Source organism: Canis lupus, chromosome 20 (genome assembly GCF_011100685.1).
Source record: "Canis lupus familiaris isolate Mischka breed German Shepherd chromosome 20, alternate assembly UU_Cfam_GSD_1.0, whole genome shotgun sequence".
In the NCBI taxonomy this organism is placed as follows: domain Eukaryota; kingdom Metazoa; phylum Chordata; class Mammalia; order Carnivora; family Canidae; genus Canis; species Canis lupus.
Window position 1 is genome coordinate 37,825,713 of NC_049241.1, and position 23,966 is coordinate 37,849,678.

Genomic DNA, 23,966 nt, shown 5'->3' on the forward strand with positions numbered 1-23,966 from the left:
AATAGAAAGCTATTTCACTGAATTCAGAGGGGAAAAAATGGAAGAAACAAAATTATCTCTGGAGGGAAGGGAAAATTAGGAAATTAGGAGGTGCCTAAGTAAGAATAGAGTCAAATAAAAAATATAATGACATACACTGAAGACCAGAATATAACCAAGAAAATGAAAATGAGGGGGAAAAAAGAACTAAAAAGAGATAGAAAATGGTTAAATTAGAAATAGGTAAAGAAGCAAGATAGATGATAGATGATATAGATGATAGATGGATAGATAAATAGAGATGAGGTAATCTGATAAAGAAAAATAGGATAATGGAACAGAACTAATATTTAAAACTAAAATCCGGGATCCCTGGGTGGCACAGCGGTGTGGCGCCTGCCTTTGGCCCAGGGCGCGATCCTAGAGACCCGGGATCGAGTCCCACGTCGGGCTCCCGGTGCATGGAGCCTGCTTCTCCCTCTGCCTGTGTCTCTCCCTGTATCTATCTCTCTCTCTCTCACTGTGACTATCATAAATAAAATTAAAAAAAATAAATAAATAAAAATAAAAAATAAAAATAAATAAAACTAAAATCCAAGAGAAATTTCCAGAAATAAAGAATGTCTGAACCTGTGTATTTAAAAGGCCTGTTTTGTACTTAGGAAAACTGACCCAGAATGATCAACTCTGAGATATACTCTAGTAAAATTATTAGACTTCAAAGATTAAAAAAAAACAACAAACCCCTGAGGCCTCCAAGCCAAAAATCAGACAACTTACAAAGAAAGGGGAGTTAGACTGGCATCAGACCTCTCAAAATCAACATTCAAAGCAAGGCAACAAAAGAGCAACATTTAAAAAGAACCAATAAATGAATGAATGAATGAGTAAATAAATCCAAAAACCCAAGCAATGACAGCATGAAACAAGAATTTTATATTGAATCAAGTTGTCCATCAGCTTTTAAACATGCAAGAACTCCAAACTATATCCTTGAGCCCTTTATGAGGAATCTACTAGAAGAGGAACTTCATACAACCAAGATATTAATGGGGTCTAGGATACACTAGACCCTGGCACCCTGGCCTATTGAATATTTTAAGCTGAAGTAATTTGACAAACAGCCTTCTCCTGAAGCAAGTCGTAAGATCCTCATGTGAAAAGTGACCTCCTTATAACCAGAGGAAAGGGCATCCTTAGCTCCAAGATGGAATGACACCAAGAGGAATCCTAATGAGAGGTCTCGTTAAGTTTTCCTCAGTTTACCACTCTTAGCTCATATCTTTTTGTCTTGCCACAATTTCCACAGCCTTCCACTCTTCATCAAACCTAGCATAGGTTTAACCTGTTCAGGTCTTCATTTCCTTATGAAGGGAAGGAAGGAAACATAAATTTGTAAACTGTTCTCTTGCTAATCTGTGTTACAGAGCCCCAGCCAAGAACCTAGAAGGGTATAAAGAAAGAGGACTGTTCTTTTGTCCCCTGCAAGATGATAGGAAGAACTTTGGGAAAAAAAGTCTGATATACTTAATCAACTTAATTGTATATTTAAGACTAAAAAAAGATGTGGTGCCTGGTTAGTTCAGTCAGTGGAGTGTATAACTCTTGATCTTGGGGTTGTGAGTTTGAGCACCATGTTGGGCATAGAGCATACAGTCAGTCAATCACTAAAATTTATTTTTAAAAATAGAAACAAAGCAAAGATAGAGATGAAAGTGGAAGAATATTATGTTAAAATAGTAAGGAGGAAAAAAGCAACTAAAAATGGAAGGAGAGGGGCGCCTGGGTGGCTTAGCCAGTTGAGCCTCTGACTCTTGGTTTCTGCTCAGGTCATGATCTCAGGGTCCTGGGATAGAGCCCCTAACAGGTTCTGCACTCAATGGGGAGGCTGCTTCTCTCCTCTTCCGGTCCCTCTACCCCTCCCCTGCTCATGCAATCTCTCTAAAATAAATAAATAAATATATTTTTTTAAATAGGAGGAGAAAGGAATGAGGGAAGTAGAATAAAGTCAAGATTGTTACAAAGGAAATAGAAGGGAGTCAAAGGATACCATTAAAAACAGACAAAGCAGATATTAACCAGTTGAATAAGAAAGCAGGGGACATGGGGCACTATAAAAGGCTTAACTACAAAAGAAACCACTAAAATAAGGTATAAATCTTCCCAAATACCAAAAGAAATTTAAAAAGTGAGGGGCACCTGGAAGGCTCAGTTAGTTGAGCATGCAACTCTTGATCTTGAGGTTATGAGTTAGAGTCCAAAGTTGGGTGCAGAGATTATTTAAAAATAAAATCTTAAAAAAAGAAATTAAAAAGTGAAAGAACAAAGAAAATACAACACATAAAGAAGGAAACACAGAACTGAGATCAAACATAGCAGTTTAACGATAAATGTGAATGGGTTTAACTCACTTATTACAAGAAAAAGATTTTTAATTTGACTCACAAAGTAAGACCTGATTATATGCTGATAATGAGACCTACCTAAAACAAACTAATTTAAAAAAGCTAAAAATAAAGGGATGAGAAAAAATGTATCAGAAAAATGGAAACAACAAAAAGTCAGGTTACAATTCTGATAATCAAACAAAGTAAAATTCTGGTCAAAAAGCATTTGACCTGATTGCGGACACATTTTAATTCTGAAAGCTGCAATTAATAATGATAAAATAACACAGTACCCTCTGTGGACAAAAGACATATAGAAGATGTAAACAACATAATCAATAAAATAGATTTTTCTGGAATACATGTATATATAAACTCTGATACCCTAACTATAGGGATGTACCTCTTCTCATGTGCAAACGGAGCATTCAGCAAAAAATTGATTATACATTAGGTCCACAGAGAAAACACCACCAAGTTCTGTAGAGTAGTAATATTATAAATAATACTCTGATCTCAATGCAATACAAGTAGAATTTATAACAACAAATTTTACTAAGTCCTTTTCATATGGAAAATTATAAAAACCTGACATTAAACAATTATTTAATGAAATCGGAAATACAAATTTTGGAACTAAAAAAATAAAATACTATATATCAGAATCTGTGGACTTATTTATTTATTTATTTATTTATTTATTTATTTATTTACAAACTAGGAGTTTTTTTTTTTTTAAGATTTTATTTATTTATTCATAGACACACTGAGAGAGTCAGAGACACAGGCAGAGGGAGAAGCAGGCTCCATGCAGGGAGCCCAATGTGGGACTTGATCCCAAGTCTGCAGGATCACACCCCAGGCTGCAGGCAGCGCCAAACCGCTGCGCCACCTGGGCTGCCCCTGTGGACTATTTTTAAAGCAGGTATCAGAAGAAAGTTCATTAGTCTTAAACGCATTTATCAATAAGAACATAAATAGGTGAACTAAACTCCTCTTGTGCACACACACACATATACACACTATAAACATAACAAAACATAAGCCAAAAGAAGGCACAAGAAAGGAAATAATAAAAAGTAGAAATGGGGGTGCCTGGGTGACTCAGTCAGTTAAGTGTCCGACTTCAGCTGAGATCATAATTTTAAGGTCCTTGGATTGATCCCTGTGTCAGGCTCCACACTCAGTGGGGAGTCTACTTATCTCTCTACCTCCCCCACCTCAGTTCATATTCTCCTTCTCAAATAAATAAAATATTTTTTAAAAAGCAGAATGAATGAGGTAGATGTAGAAAACAAATTAATAAATCCAAGTGCTCATTTTAAAAAATTAACACATCAAATAAACCACTAAGTAACTTAATACAGCAAAAAAAGAGGGGATGCCTGGGTGGCTCAGTCAGTCCAGGATCACATAGCAACCCCTGCTCATTGGGGAGCCTGCTTCTCCCTCTCCTGTTCCCCCTGCTTGTGTGTTCTCTCTCTTTCCTGTCAAATGGATAAATAAAATCTTTGAAAAAAAAAAAAGGGAAGAGAGCATAACTCTATAAAATAAGAAGTTACCAAGGGAAGTCAACATTGAAACAGAAAAAAAGTTTTAAATCATAAAAGACCACTTTGCAAAAGTCTATGCAAATATATTTTAAAATCTAGAAAACATGGATAATTTTTTAGAGAAACAAAGTATACGAAAATTGACCTCCAAATTGGAAATACAAAGCTTAAATAGACCAATTCTTATAGAGAATTATAGAAGAACTTCTTACACAAGTTATAGAGGAACTCTCCTACCAAAAAGCACCATGTCCAAATGGTTTCAGAAAGGAATAACCAGATAACCTCAGTACAACACAAATTGTTCCAGAGTACTGAAAATGAAGGAAAAACGTCAATATTCTTCTTATGAAGCAAATATAACTTACTTCAAACCTGATAATGACAGTATAAAAAACATTATGAACCAACATCACTTATATTGATACAAAATTTCTAGAAAGCATACTAACCAACAGAATCCAATACCACATTAAAAAAAAAAAAGATATGCCATAGCTAGGTTCATGGGATTTATTAAAGAAATCCAAAGTTGTTTCAATATTAGGAAATCAGTTAATATGATACACCATGTTAATGATATAGGAGACAAATCATATTATCTCCATAAGTATTTTAAAAGCCTGTGACAAATAAACGCTTAAGAAAACAGAAGTTTCAATGGATATGTTATTAAATAAAGTCCTAAAGCTAGCATTTTCTTAAGGGGAAAACTTAAGAAAGGGGAGGTACTTCCACTAACATTAGAAACAATGTAAGGATCCCTACTATCTCCACTACTATTCAATATTGTACTAGAAGTATTAGAAAATGCAATTAGGAAAGAGAAAGTGATTAGAGGAATAAGAATTGGAAAGAATAAGTAAAATTATCTCTATTTACAGGTAATGTGTACTTAGAAAGCCTTGGAGAATCAATGATAAAACGCATCAAACAATTCAGTAAGGATTGTTTATAACAGGATATAAAATTAGCATATGCAAATCAGTAGACACAATAATAGAGAAAATCCATTTATAATAGCAACAAAGAAGATAAAATACTTAATAAATATGCAAAACCTTCTGGGAAATCATAAAGCATCCCTTAAAGACAGAAAAGTAGTCTTGAACAAATGAGTAAACATTCTTTGTCCTTAGGTAGAACAGTTTAAGATCCTAAAGATGTCAGCTATACCTAAGGTAATTTAAAAATATAAGGCAATCTCATTAAAAATAAAAGTGGTGGGGGGGGATCCCTGGGTGGCTCAGCAGTTTAGCGCCTGCCTTTGGCCCAGGGCGCGATCCTGGAGTCCCGGGATCGAGTCCCGCGTCGGGCTCCCTGCATGGAGCCTGCTTTTCCCTCCTCCTGTGTCTCTGCCTCTCTCTCTCTATCATAAATAAATAAAATAAAAAAAAAAAATACAAAGTGGGTTTTTTCATTTTATTTATTTATTTTTTATTTTTTATTTTTTATTTTTTTTTAAGATTTATTTATTTATTCATTCAGAGAGAGCGAAGAGAGAGGCAGAGACACAGGCAGAGGGAGAAGCAGGCTCCATGCAGGAAGCCCGATGTGGGACTCAATCCTGGGTCTCCAGGATCACACCCCGGGCCGCAGGCGGCACTAAACCGCTGTGCCACCGGGGCTGCCCTATTTATTTATTTTTTAAAGATTTTATTTATTTATTCATGAGAGACACAGAGAGAGGAAGAGGGAGAGGCAGGCTCCCCACAGAAAGCAGAGGGAAAGGCAGGCTCCCCACAGAAAGCCTGATGTGGAACTCGGTCCCAAGACCTCAGGATTATGACCTGAGCCAAAGACAGACATTCAACCACTGAGCCACCCAGGCACCCCAAAGTGTTTTTTTTTTTTTTTTAAAGAGACAGATAGCACAAGCTGTTGGAGGGGCAGAGGGTGAAGGAGAGAAAGAATCCCAAGCAGGCCTCAGTTTTAGGGCAGAGCCCGAGTAGGGGCTCAATCCCATGACCCTGAGATCATGACCTAAGCCAAAATCAAAAGTCAGATGCCCAACCAACCAAGCCACCCAGGTACCCCCAAAATACAAAATGTTTTTAAAATAGAACAAGAGGAGTTGATACAATGCTCATGGGAAAATAAGCATGCAAATTGCCATCAAAACCCTAACAATGACAACAACAAAATCTCAACATCTTTTGCAAAAATAGAAAAATCCATCCTAAAATTTCCTAAAATTCATATGGAACCTCAAGGGACCTAATTAACCAAAACAATCTTGAAAAAGAACAAAGTGGGAGGACTCACACTTCCTGGTTTCAAAACTTACTGTAAAGCTGCAGTAATCAAAACAGTGTGGTACTGGCATAAAGATACATAGACCAAAGAAAGGGAACAAAGAATCCAGAAATGAACTCTCAAATACATATAGGTCAAATGATTTTCGACAAGGGTGCCAAGATCATTCAATGGGGGAAAGAACATTCTTTTCAACATACTGTGCTAGGAAAACTGGATCTCCACATGCAGAAGAATAAAACTGGACACTTACCTAGCCCCATATATAAAAATTAACTCAAAATGGATCAAAGATGGGGATCCCTGGGTGGCTCAGGGGTTTGGCACCTGCCTTCAGCCCAGGACGAGATCCTGGAGGCCTGGGATCGAGTCCGGCGTCAGGCTCCCTGCATGGAGCCTGCTTCTCCCTCTGCCTGTGTCTCTGCCTCTCTCTCTCTCTCTCTCTCTCTCATGAATAAATAAATAAAATCTTTAAAAAAAATGGATCAAAGATCTAATGTGAGAGCTAAAATATAAAACTCATAGAACAGATGGGGGAAAGCTTCATGACATTGGATTTGGAAATCATATCCTGGCTATGACACTAAACGTGCAGGCAACAAAAGAAAAAATAGAAAAATTAGAATTCATCAAAATGAAAAACCTTGTGTTCTAGTAACATAAAACACACTATCAACAGAATAAAAAGGCAAACCATGAGATGGGAGATAGTACCATATTCTGATGAAGGATTAATAACCAGAATATATAGACAACTCATAAAGCTCAACAACAAAAACCTAACAATTGGATTCAAATACAGGCAAAGAATTTTAATAGACATTTCTCCAAAGAAGGACCTACTAATGGCCAATAAGCACATGAAAAGATGTCAACATCACTACTAATCATTAGGGAAATGCAAATAAACACCACAATGAAATACCACTTTACATCCATTAGGATAATTATTGTAAAGGGGGAAAAAAACCCAAAGAAACGTTGGTGAGGACATGAAGAAATTAGAACCCTGGTGCCCCATCGATGGGAATATAAAACAGAACAGCTGCTAAGGCAGCTGAATAATGGCATCTCAAAAATTATAAACAGGGTTTTGCAGATGCCGCTGACACCACCTGGAGCTGCCCTGTGCCACCCTGCCAAGGTCAACTCCATGATATTCTTAGATATTGAACCCTTGGACTATGTATCCTTCAAATCATTTGCAAAGTTCCAAAGATAGTGAAAAACTGAGGACTAGAGAGAAAAGATTTGGTTATAAACGTTCCTGATTTGACACACTTATTCCAGGATTTATGTACCAGGGTGGAAGCTTCACACACCATAATGGCACTGGTGGTGAGTCCATCTAGAGGGAGAAATCTGATGATGAGAATTTCATCCTGAAGCACGAGACCTGGCTTCTTGTCCGTGGCTAATGCGGGATCCAACACAAATGTTACTGGTTTTTCATCCATACTACCAAGACTGAGTGTTTGGGTGGCAAGCATGTGGTCTTTGGCAAGGTGAAAGAGGGCACGGGTACCATGGAAAACATGGAGTGCTCTGGGTCCAGAAAAGGCAAGAGCAGCAAGAAGCTCACGATTGCCAACTGTGGACAGCTCTAATAAATTTGATGTGTGTTTTATCTTAACTACCAGACGGTTCCTTCTCCCACCTGTTGATAATAGCCTATAACCTATGCTTTCACTGCAATCCTTTGGGTTCCATGTTTTCCTTACCCCCTTCAAGTCCAGATAGATTGCAGAGGTAAGTTTATGAAATAAAAACTAAACGACAACAACAAACAGAACTACCATATGACCTATCAACTCCACTTCTGGGTATACACCCAAAAGAATAGAAAGCAGGGACACAAAGAGAGATTTGTACACCCATGTTCACAGCAGCCTAAGTGTCCATCCACAGATAAGTGGATAAACAAGATGTGGTATATGCATATAATGGAATATGAAAAGGAAAAAAATGGAAGGAAATCCCCACACCTGCTACAACATGCAAGAACCTAGAAGATGTTACGCTCTGTGAATTAAGCCAGGCACAAAAGGACAAAGCCTGTATGATTCAGGGCGGGGGGGGGGTGGGGGATGAGAATGGGGAGTTACTGTTTCATGAGTACAGTTTCACAAAGTTCTATAGATGGACAGTAGTGATCGTTGCACAACTTTGAATGCACTTAATTCCACTGAGCTGTACACTTAAAAATGGTTAAAATAGTAAATTTTCTGTTATGTATATCTTGCCACAGTCTTGAAAAATAACTAATTAAAACAAACAAACATGCAAGAAGAGCCAGAAAAACACTGAAAGGGAAGAGCTACAAAGGGGGCTGGCCCCTACAAGACATGAAAACATTCTGTGAAACATCTATAGTTAAACTCTAGTGCAAGTGCATAAATAGACAAACAGAACAATGGAATAGAACAGAAAATCCAAACAAAGATCTGAATGCACATGAAAATTAGTGTATGATAAAGGTGGCATCTTGAACCACTGAGCAAAATATGGAGGTTTTAATAAATGCTGATGGCATTTAATAAACTATTTAATAAATGCTGGTCATTTGACAAAAGATGTAGCTGGATCCATACCATACATTGTACATAAGGATGGAACAAGGATATGAAACCATGCAAGTACAGGAAAAAATCCTCAGTATGAGGAAAGGCCCTCTATGACTCAAAACCCAGATGTAATAGAAGAAATTATTAATAACATTGTTTAGATAAATATTTTAAGAGTTATATTGCAAAAATTACCATAAGCAAAGTCAAACTACAACTAATAAACCAGGAGAAAATATTTATAGCATAAATCACAAAGGAAGGACCAATATCCCTAATATATAATGAACACTTAAAATCAGAGAGAGAAAAAAAGCTCAAAAGCCTGAGGGGGAAAAATGGGCAGAAGACAATGAATAGGTGAGTCATAAAAATATATAAAACTTGCCCTTAATCATGTGAAAAGATGGAAAAAATTGCTCAGCCTCACTTATAACACTTCGGACTTACTTACCTTGCTCATATACTTATCTTCCAGACTGGCAAAAAAAATCACATAGCATGACAACACACTCTCAGCAAAGCTGTGGGGAAACGGGCACTCACACTGCTGGTAAGTATACAAAACCCTAGGGCACAACCCTAGCAGAGGGAATTTGGCAACAGCAAACCAAACTACATATGTGCTTATCTTTTCACCTAGCAATCCCATTTCTCAGCTACCCTTAAAGCTACCCCTCCATCACTAGGAATATATAAATGCACAAGGTTATTCATGGTAGCACTGTTTATGATTGCAACATACTGGAAATGACCTACATGCCTATATAGTAGGGAACAGTCAAATAAACCACAGTACATGTGGTTCGTTCACACACTAGACAGCTATGCGGCTATGAAAAAGGAGGAAGGAAATCTCAATGAACTTGTATGGGTTGATTTCCAGGATGTTTCCCCCCGGGGCAAAGAGAAAAAGAAAACTGAATGTGTATCAAAGTCTACTTAGTAAGGTCTTTCTTTTTAAAGAGTATGAATTAGCATTTGAACGACTTTCTGTGTATTTTAGGACTGAGCAAACAAATACACCATGAACAATGAATGGGAGTTGGTTTTCTTCTGGAGACAGAAGTAACAAATATGTGTAAGTGAGAAGAAGCCATGTGATGTTGGGGTGGGTTTGAAGGTATCATTAGGAACCCATGTTTTTTAATGGATAGATCGATAGAGACAGACATGGGTGTGTGTGAAGGTTATACATAATAATAATGAAATGTCATAACATGCAGATTCCCTAGATTTGACTGGTCTAAGAGCTTCACAGCAATGATTTTCTAGTAACAATGAGCATATCTGATGCCCAGATCTTGGCTTCTAAATACTACTCCCCACTGAAAGGAATCAGGGCTCCTTGGAGACATAGCTGATTTCAAGGCTAGGTCTGGGGAAGTGCAAGATGAGCCCAGAACTTCTTGCTATGCCCAAAAGTACAGACGTGTTCAAAGAACAATAGGAACACATTAGAAGGACACAGAAATCAGCTTGAAGAGGCTCCCTCTGGCCAAATCTGGGACAATTTAGGCATCGAAATATAAAATAGTAGTAACAGATTATAAAATAACAACCCATGAGTCAACATTGGTCATGAGAGATCTGGAGACAAACAAGACACTGCTTGGAGTCTAAGAAGTCCACAGTGCAGTGGGCAAAGTGGCCTACAGATGAGCGCTGAGGGAGCACTGCCCCCTAGGCTCCTGGAGGAAGTGACATTCGGGGATGGAAAGGTCTGCTGGGGACTCACGAGGACCCTTTGCGCATCCGGGGTGTGCTCATGGCCCACTGCTTGATCTTGTTCAGGCTCTGCTCACTGATGAGCTGGCGGCCCTCGGAGGGCATGCAGTCCACGTACAGATTGTACAGCAGCAGAGCCTCTGTGTTCTTGCGCAGGGCATTGGCTTGGACCACGCGTTGCGTGAACACACGGGGGTCCTCAGCGCAGAAGAGAAGCTGGATCCGAGGCACCCAGTACTGGCAGGTGAGGAGGGGGGGCCTTCCTGGGGCCGGGTGGGAGGGAGAAGGGAACACACAGCACAGTCAGACTCTCAGGGTTGGAACACTGGGTTCCAGCCTTGCTCTGCTGCCGATGCTTGGTGGCCCTAAGCGAGTGGTTTCCCCTCTCTGACACCCTGTCACATCTGTCAAATGGGCACAACAACACTCCTTGGCCCTGTACACTGTGCAGTTTGCCATGGGTAGATGTGAAAAGTGCTTTGTAAACTGTAAAGAGCTGTGCACAGAGCCCCACAGGGGTGGCATCCATGGTACCACTCCTCACTGCCACACCTGGGGCAATGATGGGCCTTGGATGCCTTCTCTGCATCATGTTGGAAGTGACCCTGTCAGTGGCTCAGAGTGAGCATATCCAATAATGGCCATTTGCCCTTCCTGGGGTCTCTGAGTGATGAGCCCTCTGGTTTTCACTGGTCAGGGGACAGACAGCCACAGGACAAACAGCAAGGAAGAATTCAGGCCTGGTGTGGCTGTCTGTACTGTGGGGCAGGGATTGGCCTCAGTCACAGGCCTGTGTGGGGGTGTGCAGGGGGTGGGGCAGAGAGCTCATACCTTCAGCGGTGATGCCTCCATTCAGGATGGGCTTCCCCATCTCATCTCTCACCAAGCCGCTCTGCTCTGTCTTATGCACCAGGTACAGCTTCTTCTCCTTGTCATAGTCCAGGACACCCACACTGCACCATTCATACTTCAGCTTCTGACTTTTGGGGTCCTCTGAAACAGGAGGGGAACCCACTAGTGCTCCATGCCATAGGGCCAAGAGGGGCCTCTGAGTGTGAGCAGCAGGCGCTAGGGAACAAGTCTCAGTGGCTACCAGTCTGGCCTCCCTCTCTCTAAGATAGACCCCCTCTAACTCCAGCAAAGCAGGAACACTGCTTTCTTCCCAGCTGAACTGGCCTCTGAGCGACCCCTGGTGAACAGGACCCAGAAGGACCAGGCTTCTCTGTCCTCATGCTCCGCATGACCCCAGACAGAGACAAGAGGGCAGACAGAGACACAGGCCAGCAGGCCTGGGACAGGAGGTGGGAAAGCCCCTGGCACATGGAGACCTGTGGAGGGGGCAGTTGTAAAGCCCCTCGTGTATGAACTGGACCTCTTCAAGGTGACCAAAGCCAGAGTGAACCCCTTCCTGTGGCAGTTGAGACCCTAGGGCCCTTGTATCAGGACAGGTCAGGGCAATGTAGAAGATTACTGCCTTGCAGCCACCCCAAAGTGGGCCTTAGGGCCTGTTTGGTCAAGATGAGCCTCCCACACGTTTCCTGGGCTGAAAGCCTTTGCTCTATTCTCCAGCTCATCTCCTCCACTACCAGCCCTATGCATTTGCATTTCTCTCCAGCCACACTGCATGTCTGGATGTTCCCATGACTTTGGAGGTTAATTCTGCCTCAGGGCCTTTGTATGGGCTATACTGTCTGCCTGGAATAGTCTTTGCTTAGGTCACCTTATTGCTGCTTTGTTCCTTGCTCAAATGGCTTCTCCTTGGAGAGAGCATCTCTGCCTAAAAGAGCACATTTGCTCCAGGCACTCTCTGACTTGATACCCTAAATGTGTCCCTCGCAGAACCTAAAGTCACACTATGGATGCATCCTATCCTGGCTCTGGTCAGCCTCCTTATACTAGGAGCAGCTCCCCAAGGGCAGGCATGACACATGGTCACAGCTGTGTCCCCATACTTAGAATGGAAACTGGTACCTAGTCGGTTTCAATATACTTCTGTAGAAAGAAGATGCACATGGCACGGTGCCTAGAGGGAATGCCTTAAAATAAACTGATGGGTGCTACAGACTGGGTTGAGGAAAAATGGCTGGAATTTCAAGGAAATGCTACCTGCTGATTGATGCTGGAAAGATGAGTAAAGGAGCTTGTTGTGGTAAACCTCATTGGCTGTACTTCTGTTTTGCTTTTCCCTTCTTCCCTTCCCTTCCCTTCCTATAAGCTTCTTTTTTGAAAATGCTGGCCTGTCTTGGCTCAACTTAGAGAAAAAGATGTCACTGAAAGCCCCCAGCAGAACACCAGGGGTTTCTGGCAGAAATGCTTCCTGCCAGCCTCTCCCCCCACCTGTGCTACTGCCCCAAGGCAGGGCCCATGTGAAGAGGTGCCAGCAGAAGCACTTTGGGGAGGCTGGTACTTGGTACATTTAAGGTTAACGCAGCCGCACACCTTCTGGTTTTATCACCAGGAACTGGAGATCTGGGAACAATTGAGTTAAATTATTTTTGTAATTAAGTCCAAAGTAAAGGGAACATTCTGGGTTTCTTGTCTAGTTCAGAGGAATTGATTCCAGCATTAACATGTTTTTAAATCGAAACATAAACTTACAGCCTGCTCAGTGGACTTGTTGTAGGGCCCCCTGGAGGCCAAGCAGTCTTAAAATCAACCAGCATGACTCTCAGTCTTGGGCACAGTCCTCTAGGGACCCACTGCCCATCCCAAAGCAGTTTGTCCATGCCCATGGGGCAGGGAGTAGAGCAGCCCTCAGCCCTGCGCAGGGGAACAGCCACCTCCAACCTCCTAACCCAAATCTTCCTCAGATGCCTACACAAAGACCAGCCATGCAGACCAGAGTGGCAGCCAAGGAAGTTCACCCTGGCCCTGTTCCCTCCAGTAGCAAACACAGCCCCAGGACAGACATGGGGCCAGGAGAGGGGCAGACACGGACAAGGCTGAGCCACAGCTCATCTGTGCAGCAACAGTCCGGGTATGTGTGTGGGGGTGTGATAGTGGCCCTGAATGTGTGACAGTAGGCGTGTGCGTGTGTGTGGTGAAAATGGGCATGGGAGTGTAGGTGATGGCATGTGAGGACTAGGGGGAGGATGCCTTGTGAGTGTGTGATTGCAAGCAGATGTGTGAGCTTGAGGGTGTGTGCTGTCCACACAGCAGTGAGAGCTGAGAGACCACAGGTACAGCTGGAGCAAGGGTGATTTCTGGGTGGCAGGATGGAAGGGCTTGAATTATGCCCCTTATGCACATGGGAATGTTTCCAACAGGATTGTATCTTTTTAAAATCACCAATAAACCAAATATGTTTTTAAAAATTCTAAATACCATCCAGCTGTCCTTTCCCTGGCCCTTCCACAACGTCATCCCTGGTCCTTTTATTTCTTGCCTCTGTTTGACCTGCCCTTAGCCTAAACCTCAACTGGGAGGCCTCAAGAGGTGGGGGCCTCACCTCCCATGGCTACCAGCCCCCAGGGCAGCCCAGGAGTCCAGGCCTGGGCTGCTGCCAGGCAGGGATGGTGCAGACCAGGATCCTGCCCCCCACCCATGCCAGTCCTGTTCACCGTGCCCCAGGATGTCATCAGTGGGCAGAAGGGCTTTTCCAGGGACAGGTTTCCTGTCCTGAGACCCCGGCTCCAAGCCCATGTTGATCCACTCACTGGGAGTCCGGCAATCAAACTCCTCATTGTCGAACACCTGGAAGAAATGGGCTGAGGTCAGGAGGAAACAGCTCACCCCTACAGGGGCCCAATGAGCTGGGTGTACCAGACAATGAGGGTGCCTAAGTAGGGTCCTCTTCAGATGCAGGAACTACAGACTAGGGACCCGGGGGCTGGATGCCTCCTCTGCTGTTTACAGGGGTCTGTGGAGTCTGGTTCCTGTGAAACCCTGGATCCTCGTCCAACCAGTCCATCCTGATGCAGGCAGAGGGTTATCTGGGTACTCAAAGCAGGATGTGGGTGTTCTCTCCTACTGCCCAAGGGTCATCCAGCTCAGACCCAGGAGAAGAGGTAGCCCTTGGATTTTCCTGAGCACCTCACCTACACCCAGACATGAAGGAGATTCAGGGTTGTCAGGGAGGCCACCCTTAGTAGGGTGATGTGGATTCAGCTCTGCCTCCCTATAGGGACCATCAAGCAAGACATACTCAGGGTCATGGGGAGCCAAGTGAAAGCCAGAACAGACTATGCTCCCTCTTTCTCCTCCCTAGATTCAGTATCCCAAAGGGGCTACAATGATGTTCTTTCCTCCTCAGTTCCCCCCCATCTCAGTGAGTCCAGAAGCAGTAGTCAGGAAGGTCTGTACACTATTCCACAGTCCAACTGTGCTGCTTCTGGTCCCTGGAGGTGGTGGGGGAGGAAGGTAGGCAGAGATCATGGACAAAACTTCCCCAGGCTCCCAAGAAGGAAGTAGAGTCAGCATCTCAGGGGTTCTGGGCCCCTTCTACCCCAGCCTAAGGTGCTCAAAACCCCTGGCAGGAGGTTCCAACTATGCTTGATAAATGAGTGCTTATGATTGCCATGGGATCCCCTTTCGGGTCCGAGCCCTCAGCCTGGCTTCTATTACCCTCCACCCATCAGCCCTCTATAGAAACTAGACTCACCTTCAGTGGGAGATAGGTGGGGAATATTGGGTCATTTCCCTGCTCAATGGTCTGGGGGTTTTGTGGGTCTGGGTGCCTGGGCATGAGCTTGTTGGAGTCAATGCCCTCCTGAGCCAGCAGCTGCTCAATGTCCAGACTCAGGTACAGCCGCTTCCTCCTGGCCAAGGGGAAAAGGGGATCTCATGACAGCTCAGGTCATGTGAGGCAGCTTCACAGACGCCAGCAAGGGCCCACAGGGTGGTGTGGCCTAGAGATACTTCCAGAACCCTCTACCCCTCTGGAGCTTATCAGGAAGTGGTGTGGCAGTGGGGCTGGCGGGCTGGGCCCCAGCTGCCCTCTGGCCTGCCTCGCAGTTCCACCACATTGATTTAAATGCCATCCTCCCCAATTCCACAGCAAGGAAAGCAATTTGTTCTATTAAGAAACCAAAGGGCTAGAAGATTTGCACAGAGACCCATTTTAGTAACCCCTGCCATGAGGTCAGTCATCTCACTGCTGTCCCTCACCCCTTGAGTTGGGTGGATACCACCTACCAGGGGACCAGCCCTCCTGCTGCCAGCTCAGCCGTACCTCTCGATCTCGATCTTGCGGGGGCACTGGCCCGGCAGCACCAGGAAAGGCACTTGTGCCTTGGGCTCATAGGCCTGCAGCGGGAAGTCAGTGTGAGTGAGCAGCTGGGTGGTGGACCCGATATGCTCCTGCTCCAGGCTTTCCTCAAAGTCCTCAGGGATCTCAAAAGTTTTGACTGTAGGCAGAAGCACAGACAGGAGTGGCTGGGGCTCAGGCCAGGACCTCGATACACCCCCAGACAGGGGTTCAGACCAGGGCCATGCACGTGTCGGGGAAAGGGAAGCTCAGAGCTTGCCTGAGGCCAGCAGTGGCAAGAAGAAGCCAGCTTTGGCACCAGGTACCCAAGAGGGTGCGAGCCTGGAGGGACAAGGGCCTCTGGAAGGTGTGTTTTGGTCCTGCTCTCCTTGCCCAGAGCCAGCGTGCTCAACCATTCTCTTCCATGCCACCCACAACCCCACCCCCCCCACACACACACTCTGCACCAGGGGACTTTGCTCAAGCCAGATGCTGAATCAAATGACCAGTGGGGATTATAACTGGACAGGAAGACGAAGTGGTAGCTCCCTGCACATCTAATGGGTCCTGCCCACGCCCACCCCAGAGGCCCTCCGAGGCATGTGAATGGTGAATCCTAGTCACCCTGTGGGAGCATTTCTAAACTCAAGGCATCCTGGATATTGTACGAGCAGGTGGTGCCATCACCCTGGCCCTGTGGGACACTCAAGACACAAAATGGTCACCCCTACTTAGACAACCAGGGCAGATAGAAGCTTCCATTCTGGGTCTGAGGGCAGGAGAGCTGGTGGAGAGAGAGCCATCAGCAGGGTGACTATTCCAGCCTGCCTGGAACTGAAGGATTCCAGGAATTGGGATGTTACATGTAAAGGAAGTCCCCAAAGTTGGGGAAACAGAGTGTGGGAAGATGCTTCAGAAGATGAGCCATCTCTTCCAGGAGCTGGGTAGGCTGGAGAAATCTCGGTGATGGCCCCCATCCAGTCTCCTGGGAGGCCTTAGTGACCCCCACTTTGGGCCTCACCACCCCTCTGGAGACAAGAGGTAGTCACACTGCAGGAGAGCCCACCTTGGGATTAGCCTCTGGGGCTCTACGGAAGACTCGGGAGGCTCAGCAGAAGTCTGCTCTCTGACCAGAGTTGTCAGGTGCTCAGGAAACCCCACAATACCAAAGAGGCAAGACTAAGAAGGCAGCTTTCAACCTCCCTTAATCATCTGCTTTGGAGCTGGGGGTCCATGACACTCTTCCACTCCCAGGACCATGGGCTTCTGGGCCCAGCCCTGCATCTTAGGGGCCACGGAGCAGCCAGGGTAAGGACAACAAAGCCTGGTCTCCAGCCCAAGCGGGCTTCTCAAGTCCTTCCCTTGACTTTCCAGCAGCAGAGTGGACTTCTGTTGCTGGATGCCACCACCTGTGGCATTTTGGGGCACTGCTTTTCCTCAGGTGGGCGGGGATGCAGAGTTGCTGAGCATCCCCACCCCACCTGCCCATGGATGGTGGGAGCACCCCCACAGCCCCTAGATTCACATTCTGTAAACATTTTTGGAGCCACTGATGTCTGTGAGGCTACAGAGCACAATAGCCTGGATCCTTAGCTCACTGTGCAAATACACGTACATGTGATATTTCCTGGGCCACTTTTGGAGCTTCCCAGACCCCATGAGACCTGTGGGCACTGAGAGGACTAATCTGAGCAGTGTCAGCAAGGAATCAGGCCTCTCCTGGAGCTGGAGAAGAGAAGCACAGCCGGGCCCTCTGGGCCTGATGGAAGGGAGTATTCTCTCTGCCAGCCAGGGGGGAGGGTCCCCAGCCAACTCTTTCCCATCACTCAGGGCCCCAACCAGCTTGCTGCCTCTCCCGGAGCCACCCTATTCTCCCCTCTGCCACTGGAGACTGCCCCACACCACACAGCCCTGTCCCAGACCTTACAAGACTCAGCGCAGAGCCTGAGATGGATGAGAGTCATTCTTCCCTCCTTCAGCAGAGATCTGGGCACCTTCCTGTGCTATGCCCTGCTCCAAGAGCTGGAGTCCCAGCAGGGACAATTCAGACACAGCCCTGGCCTCCTCCAAGCTCATGTTTCAGGGGAGGAAGAAGCAGAAGTCACACCTGTGAACACCTTAGCATCTCCAGCCAGGCAGAGAACGGATGCCCTGGTCCTCAGCAGCCCAGCTCAGCCCACCATGGTGCCCTCATCACAACTCTGCTAAGAACAGAAAGAAGCTGTGTTTCACTGAGCACTGAGCACCTTATGCCTTGTTACCCCCATTTTACAGCTGAGGAAACTGAGATCCAAGCCAGGAAGAAACCATCTCTCTAATCCCAGAGACCCTGCCTCCAAATGCCCCCACCCATCCCCCTTGCCCTTCTAGGCACTCACCTTTTGGAGTAAACTTGTCAAGGTCGGCCTGCCGAAGGAGGTCTTGGTTCATGTGGGGACCACGGCATACTTCCTAAAACCAGATCCCAGAGCTCTGAGGGGATGTAAACACCCTGGGGACAGGCAGGACCTGGGAGGGACCATCTCCCCCAAGCCTACCGGGAACACACTGGGGGCACAGGAATGGGGCAGAAGCAGTGAGTTTCCACAATTCCTCATTCAGAGGCCACAGTGGACCACAAACCACAGCCTCCTGGGACACCTCTGACTCCACCCCCTTCTGGTCCTGCATAGCTTCCCTCCTTACTCTAGAACACTCCTGCTATGTCCAGGGTCCCACAAGATGGAGGGACTACAAGGCCTGCAGGTGTCTCTGTGCATGTTTCCCCCACCAAGGGCAACTCTGGCACCTCTAAATTAGTGAGGATCAGTGGGTCCTTGCACTATCTCTCTTGATCCATCCCAGCTAAAACTTTCCTAAGGCTGTCCAGGACTACGGGGCTCTTTAAACTCTCCCCTAGTCATCCCCTCTCCATTGTCCCCCTACCCCAAGCCCTCATCTGTCCCCTTACATTCTTTCTTCCTCTTCTACACAGGCCATGGCCTCTCTCAGGGTCCCCAAGCTCCCTGCCTGAAACATGCCCCCTGCCAGCCACTCAATACACACATAGTATGACACCTTGTCCAAGGAAACCCTCCCCAACCAGAGCTGGGGGAGGACTCCCCATCAAAGCTATTGCCCCATGACAGTAGGGACATAGATGTCTTATCCTCACTGTCACCAGTGCTCAGTCCAGGGCCTGTCAAATAGGAGATACTTGGTAATGAATTGTTGAATGAACAAATAGATGGAGGGATAGATGGATGGATGACCAGAAGGATGGATGGGTGGATGGACAAATTACAGGACAGACAGATGGCTAGATGGATGAGTGAACAAGTGGGTTGATAGAGAGATAGATGGGAGGGAGGGAGGGAGGGAAGGAAACCAGAACCCACAGGAGGACTTGAACTTGGTAGGGGACAGCTGCCACACTCACCCCAATCTGATCCAAGCTTCCAGGGCTGAGGATGTCAGAGTAGAACCCACGCTGCTTCATGAGGGGATACTGCTTATCAGTGGCTGTCAGGGGCAACTTCCGGGGCTGCCCCAAGTCTGAGAGTGTGGGTGGGGATAAGGGTAAAGGCAGGGGATTGGGGTCAGCACTTGGAAGAGGCTTCTCTGACCCAAAATCTGGTCCCAGAAGAATCCTCTCCAGGTTATGCTCCAGGTCTGCATGGGTCCTCTTCAGACTACACTCTTGGCCCCCAGGAATACCACTGCACTCTGGGCTCTGAGGGGTCCTTCCTGGGCTGTGGCCTTCTCTGTTAGGCTGCTCCATGCTGCTTCTTAAGGTGCTCCTAGGAGAAGATACTGGCATCACTGGAATCTGGCAAGCTTCTGCTCAGCCCCCAGGGGCACCAGGATACAGGGATGCCTTGTCTGCATCCTGTAACAAGCCACAGCTTGTTACCCTCCCCACAGGGTTTGGGGAGGAAGAGAGTGGTCTCCTAATCTGGACAGATACATGGTGCCAGGCAGGTTCCAATTGGAGACAGCAGAGCCTTCCCTGGACATTGCATGTGAGAAATGAGCCCCTAGAGCCAGGGGCTGAGTGGGGGGAGTCAGGCAAGCTCTTCAGATGCCCCCACTCCAGTGCATCCTTCTGCATTTGCTCACTCCCTCTCCTCCATGTTAGAGAGCACCGCCTGGTTTCGCACAAAGGATACAAGGAGGGTGGCCCGGATCTCACTCAATGAAGGTCCCTGTTTGGTTTTCCCCAAAAGGACTTTCAGCAGGAGGCAGCCCTGGTGCCCCCAGCCCATCTGAACTGCCCTGTCCCTCCCCAGTGTGGGGCACTGGGCCATGCCCTGTCTCCCCCATCTATGTCTGCCCCACACCATAACCCAGGAGCCAGAGGATTAAAGGGCCTCCCCAGCTGGATACTGACCCTCCAATGACCCATAGATCCCGCTACCAGCTACAGAATGATATTCACTTGCTCTGGCTCTCAGGGTCAGCTCAGCTCATGCAGTGTATACCCTCCTGTCTCCCCATGAGGTTGCATGCACATCCCCCATTCCAGGGACAAGGGCTTACAGAATTTTTATTGTGGGATGAGCAAGCCCTTGCCAAGCCACTGTTGCTTTTGACTACCTCAAAACGTATCACTGGGGGGGAAATGCTTGGTCAGGGGAATGTTATAAGAAATTGGATGAGGGTACAGTGATGAAGAGGTTTCCGTGTAATGCAGTACAAAGTAAAAAAGGAGCGACGCCTAGGTGGCTCAGCCTTTGGCTCAGGTAGTGATCCCAGGGTCCTGAGATTGAGTCCCACATCAGGCTCCCCGCAGGGAGCCTGCTTCTCCTTCTGCCTATGTCTCTGCCTCTCTGTCTCTCATGAATAAATAAAAAAAATCTTAAAAAAGAATAAAATCAAAAAGGAGAGAATCTATAATTAGCTCAATTAAAAAAGTCGATTAAAAAGAGAGGGTATCTGGGTTGCCTGGATGGCACAGTCTGTTAAGTGACTGCCTTCAGTTCAGGTCATGATCCCAGGGTCCTGGGATTGAGCCCCACATGGAGCCTTGCACGCTCAATGGGTAGCCCGCTTCTTCCTCTGCCCCTTGCCCTGCTCGTGTTCATACTCTCTCAAATAAACAATTTAAAAGAGAGAGAGAGAGAGAGAGAGAGAGGGTATCTTAACAAAAGGATACCCTGACCCAAGCAAGGCCCTCTCCCTTGGCCCCATCCCATTTCCCACCCCCTGCACACTGGGACAAAGCAGCCAGGAACTTGCGGTACAGGCTGCTCTGTTGGCGGGGATTTCCTGCTCTGTCATCTCCACTTTAGCCACCAGGTGTGCCTGGCTGGTATAGGCTTCCTGTTGGATCACTGCAGGGGAATCCTGCCTGGATTTATCTGAAAGGCAGAGTGGGCAGCCAGGACTGTCTGGATCAAAGCTACCCCAGCAGTGTTGAAGTGGCCTGCAGCTGCTAAGTCCATTTCTAAGAAGGGGGTGGGGAGTTGGCAAGGCCACTTCAGGGCCCATGACAGGCAGATGGGGCTCTGGCAGGAAGCCCCAAACTCTGAGCCCAAAGGCTGACCAGCTTCTAGCCAATCAGGCGTGGCCTACCAGTACTCAGCTCCCTGAACCCACTCTCTGGTGGTCAGCCACCTCCCGGGAGGGGTGCTGAAAACAATGTTGAGTCTGGCCTACCCTCAGTCACCAGGTTTCCCAGAGCACCGTAGGGGACAGAGGACCCGCTGGGGCTCAGCTCCATCTTGGCTGCAAACCTATAGATGTCTGTTAATCTTTGAACAAAATCACCAAACAGAGCAGTTCTTGGAGAGGACGGGGTCCCCACTCCACGGAAGGGCACCCTGCTCCCTGGTTTCCCCAGCTCTCAAATGTACTTAAACCTATTTGGCTGCTGAACTGGTGTGTTGTCAGGCTCAGCCAAGATAACAGATGCGGAAATGTCCAGGAAAGCACAATGTTTCTGGTGGTAAAAAGACACTGTGATGGGGAGGGGGCGATTCTTGTTCCTATGAGCCCTTTCCCTCTGAGCAGATTGGCAGTAGGGGACCCATCCAGGCACATCCCAAGAAGGAAGGCATGAGAGTAAGTTGCCAACGGAGAATCCTGTCTCCCCAACCATCTCTCAGCCCTTTACAAAGATCCACAGTGCCCTTCCTGTCCTACTCCAGCTCTGAGCTGGTGTGCACAAGACCTGTGACAGACAGACAGACAGACAGACATGCCTCTATCTCCTGTCAGCCCCATGCGTGATGGATGCCTCTGTGTGGGAACGAGCATGGCTGGCAAGAGCATGAGGGTGTGGTTGCCAGCAAGCCTCTGCTGGCCACTCTGGGCACTCTCCCATCTTGCATGAGGACACTGTGCACCAGGGAGCTCTGAGGTTCTGCAAAGTGAGTCCTTATGGGAGGAAGGCCTAAGCAGGAGGGCTTCAGAGCCATCCACCCAATTCAACGAAGACCCTGCATCTGTTTCACACACCAGGTTCTGGGTAAGGTATTATCTAATAAGGATCTATAACTTAAAGGATTCTTGAAGTCTCTTCCCTTGATAGGGTTGCCTGGCAAAGAATACTGTGGGTAGTAATAACCCATACAGGCTTGGGGTCCTGCCTTTTTGGTGTCCTCGCCCAATGTGAGTCCCTCTGTGTTCCTACAGCTGTCTGAGGCTCCTCCCTTCAGTGGAAATCTCCCTGTATTCTGTGTACACATCTGTCTGCCCTGCCAGGTGACCACGAGAGCTGCAAATGCAGTATTGTTGAATAACACTGATCTCCGGAACCTCAGCACCTAGGCTGGGCTTGGCACACAGTAGGTGCCTAGAAAGTGCTTGTTAAATGATTTTATGAATGAATGGAGTTAAGCAAGAAAGGAAGTTGATGTCTGACAAACTCTGTGATATAGGTATGGTGGATTTACAGATGGGGACACAGAGGACTAAGGAGACTGGGTGCAGCTGGCGGCAGGAGAGGGACTGCGTGGCTGATGAGGAGGTGGGCTCCTTCTCCGCAGAGGCCTTCCACAGTGTGTGCGCCGCTACATTCTCAGCATGCGAGGGGAGGGGCAAAAAAAAACCCATCCTCCAACCTAGTAAGTACAGGCTTATCTGCAAGGTTTAAAAGTGCGCCCCAGGGCGCCTGGGTGGCCGGTGGTTGAGCGTCTGCCTTGGGCTCAGGGCGTGATCCCCTGGTCAGGGATGGAGACCCGCATCGAGGGCCCCGCTTCTCCCTCTGCCTAGGTCTCTGCCTCTTTCTCTACGTCTTTCATGAATAAACAAATAAAGTCCTTAAATAAATAAATAAAATATTTTAAAAAACTAAGTAAAAATAAAAGTGCGCCCCACTCCTGAGGGCCAAGGCTGGGGAAACCGGGTGCGCCGACGCCCGCAGGCAGGACTGTGGACCCTGGGCGGGGAGGACGTCCACCCTCCCGGCCACTCGCCCTCTGCGCCTAGTGAGGTGCCCCCTGCCCCTTCTCGCTCGGCCCTCCCTGGGCGCCGCTCACTTACCTACCGGCTCCAACGTGCGGAGTAGGATCTGGAGCCCCGTCTCTAAGGAGGGACGCTGGGCCTGTTGCTAAGGGGCGGGACCATCCGTGCGGAGGGCGGGACTTCCGTCTGCGGAGTCCCACCCCCCACTCCGCTCCCGCGCTCCCTGCTCGGCTTCCCTCACCCCGGCCCCTGCGGGGACCACTCGCGCCCTCTAGGCTGTCAAACCCAGGCTCCATTACCCATCACCCCTCCCGGACTCTTCTAGAGTAAGAGACAAAACAGCCGAACGCAGTGCGAGGACTTTGATGGAATCTTGGTAAAAATAAATAAATAAAATTAAAATTACAGTTATGTAAATAATTTGGGGGTAATGATGGAGGAAATTCTTATCTAAGCCACAGCTGCGGGCCAGATGGTCAGGTCGCTGCAGAGAGGGTTGCTTCTGTTCTCTGGAGGCTCAGCGCACACGCACACGTGCACACACGTGCACACGCGCACACACATGCACACACGCACACACACCCCGGGCTACAACTCCTCAACCTCCTCGGGGTGGGTGGTGGGTGCTCCTGTACCCCATCCCTGGCCTCAGGCGCCCATCTGCTCCAAGGACCTGGCGTGGGTTCAGGCTTTGATCCTCCTGTCTATCCTGGATATTGAATTTTTGTTAATTCTCTTAGATATGAAAAATGGTATTGTGGTTATATAGGAGACTGTCCTTGTCTCAGCCGACGTGAGCTGAAGGATTTCAGGACAAATGTCAGGATGTCCGCTGCTGTGACTTCCTTTCAAATGGTTCAGCTAAATTTATATAGATAAGTATAGAGAGAAGATGAAGCAAAAGTGGTCCAATACTAACAATCAAGAA

General features: G+C 47.0%; 1 protein-coding gene across 1 annotated transcript in view; it reads right to left on the reverse strand.

Annotated features, from left to right (window-relative positions):
* Positions 1 to 23,185, reverse strand: part of DNAH1 (dynein axonemal heavy chain 1) — a 76,637-nt gene extending 53,452 nt beyond the window's left edge. The window contains exons 1-8 of the mRNA XM_038566258.1: positions 23,117 to 23,185; positions 19,071 to 19,431; positions 18,031 to 18,103; positions 15,638 to 15,812; positions 15,068 to 15,224; positions 14,028 to 14,160; positions 11,299 to 11,460; positions 10,478 to 10,730 (exon numbers count right to left, since the gene is read on the reverse strand). Coding sequence (XP_038422186.1) covers positions 10,478 to 10,730; positions 11,299 to 11,460; positions 14,028 to 14,160; positions 15,068 to 15,224; positions 15,638 to 15,812; positions 18,031 to 18,103; positions 19,071 to 19,412 — 1,295 coding nt within the window. The 5' untranslated portion in view covers positions 19,413 to 19,431; positions 23,117 to 23,185. The remainder of the gene's footprint in view (positions 1 to 10,477; positions 10,731 to 11,298; positions 11,461 to 14,027; positions 14,161 to 15,067; positions 15,225 to 15,637; positions 15,813 to 18,030; positions 18,104 to 19,070; positions 19,432 to 23,116) is intronic.
* Between the last annotated feature and the right edge of the window lie 781 nt (positions 23,186 to 23,966).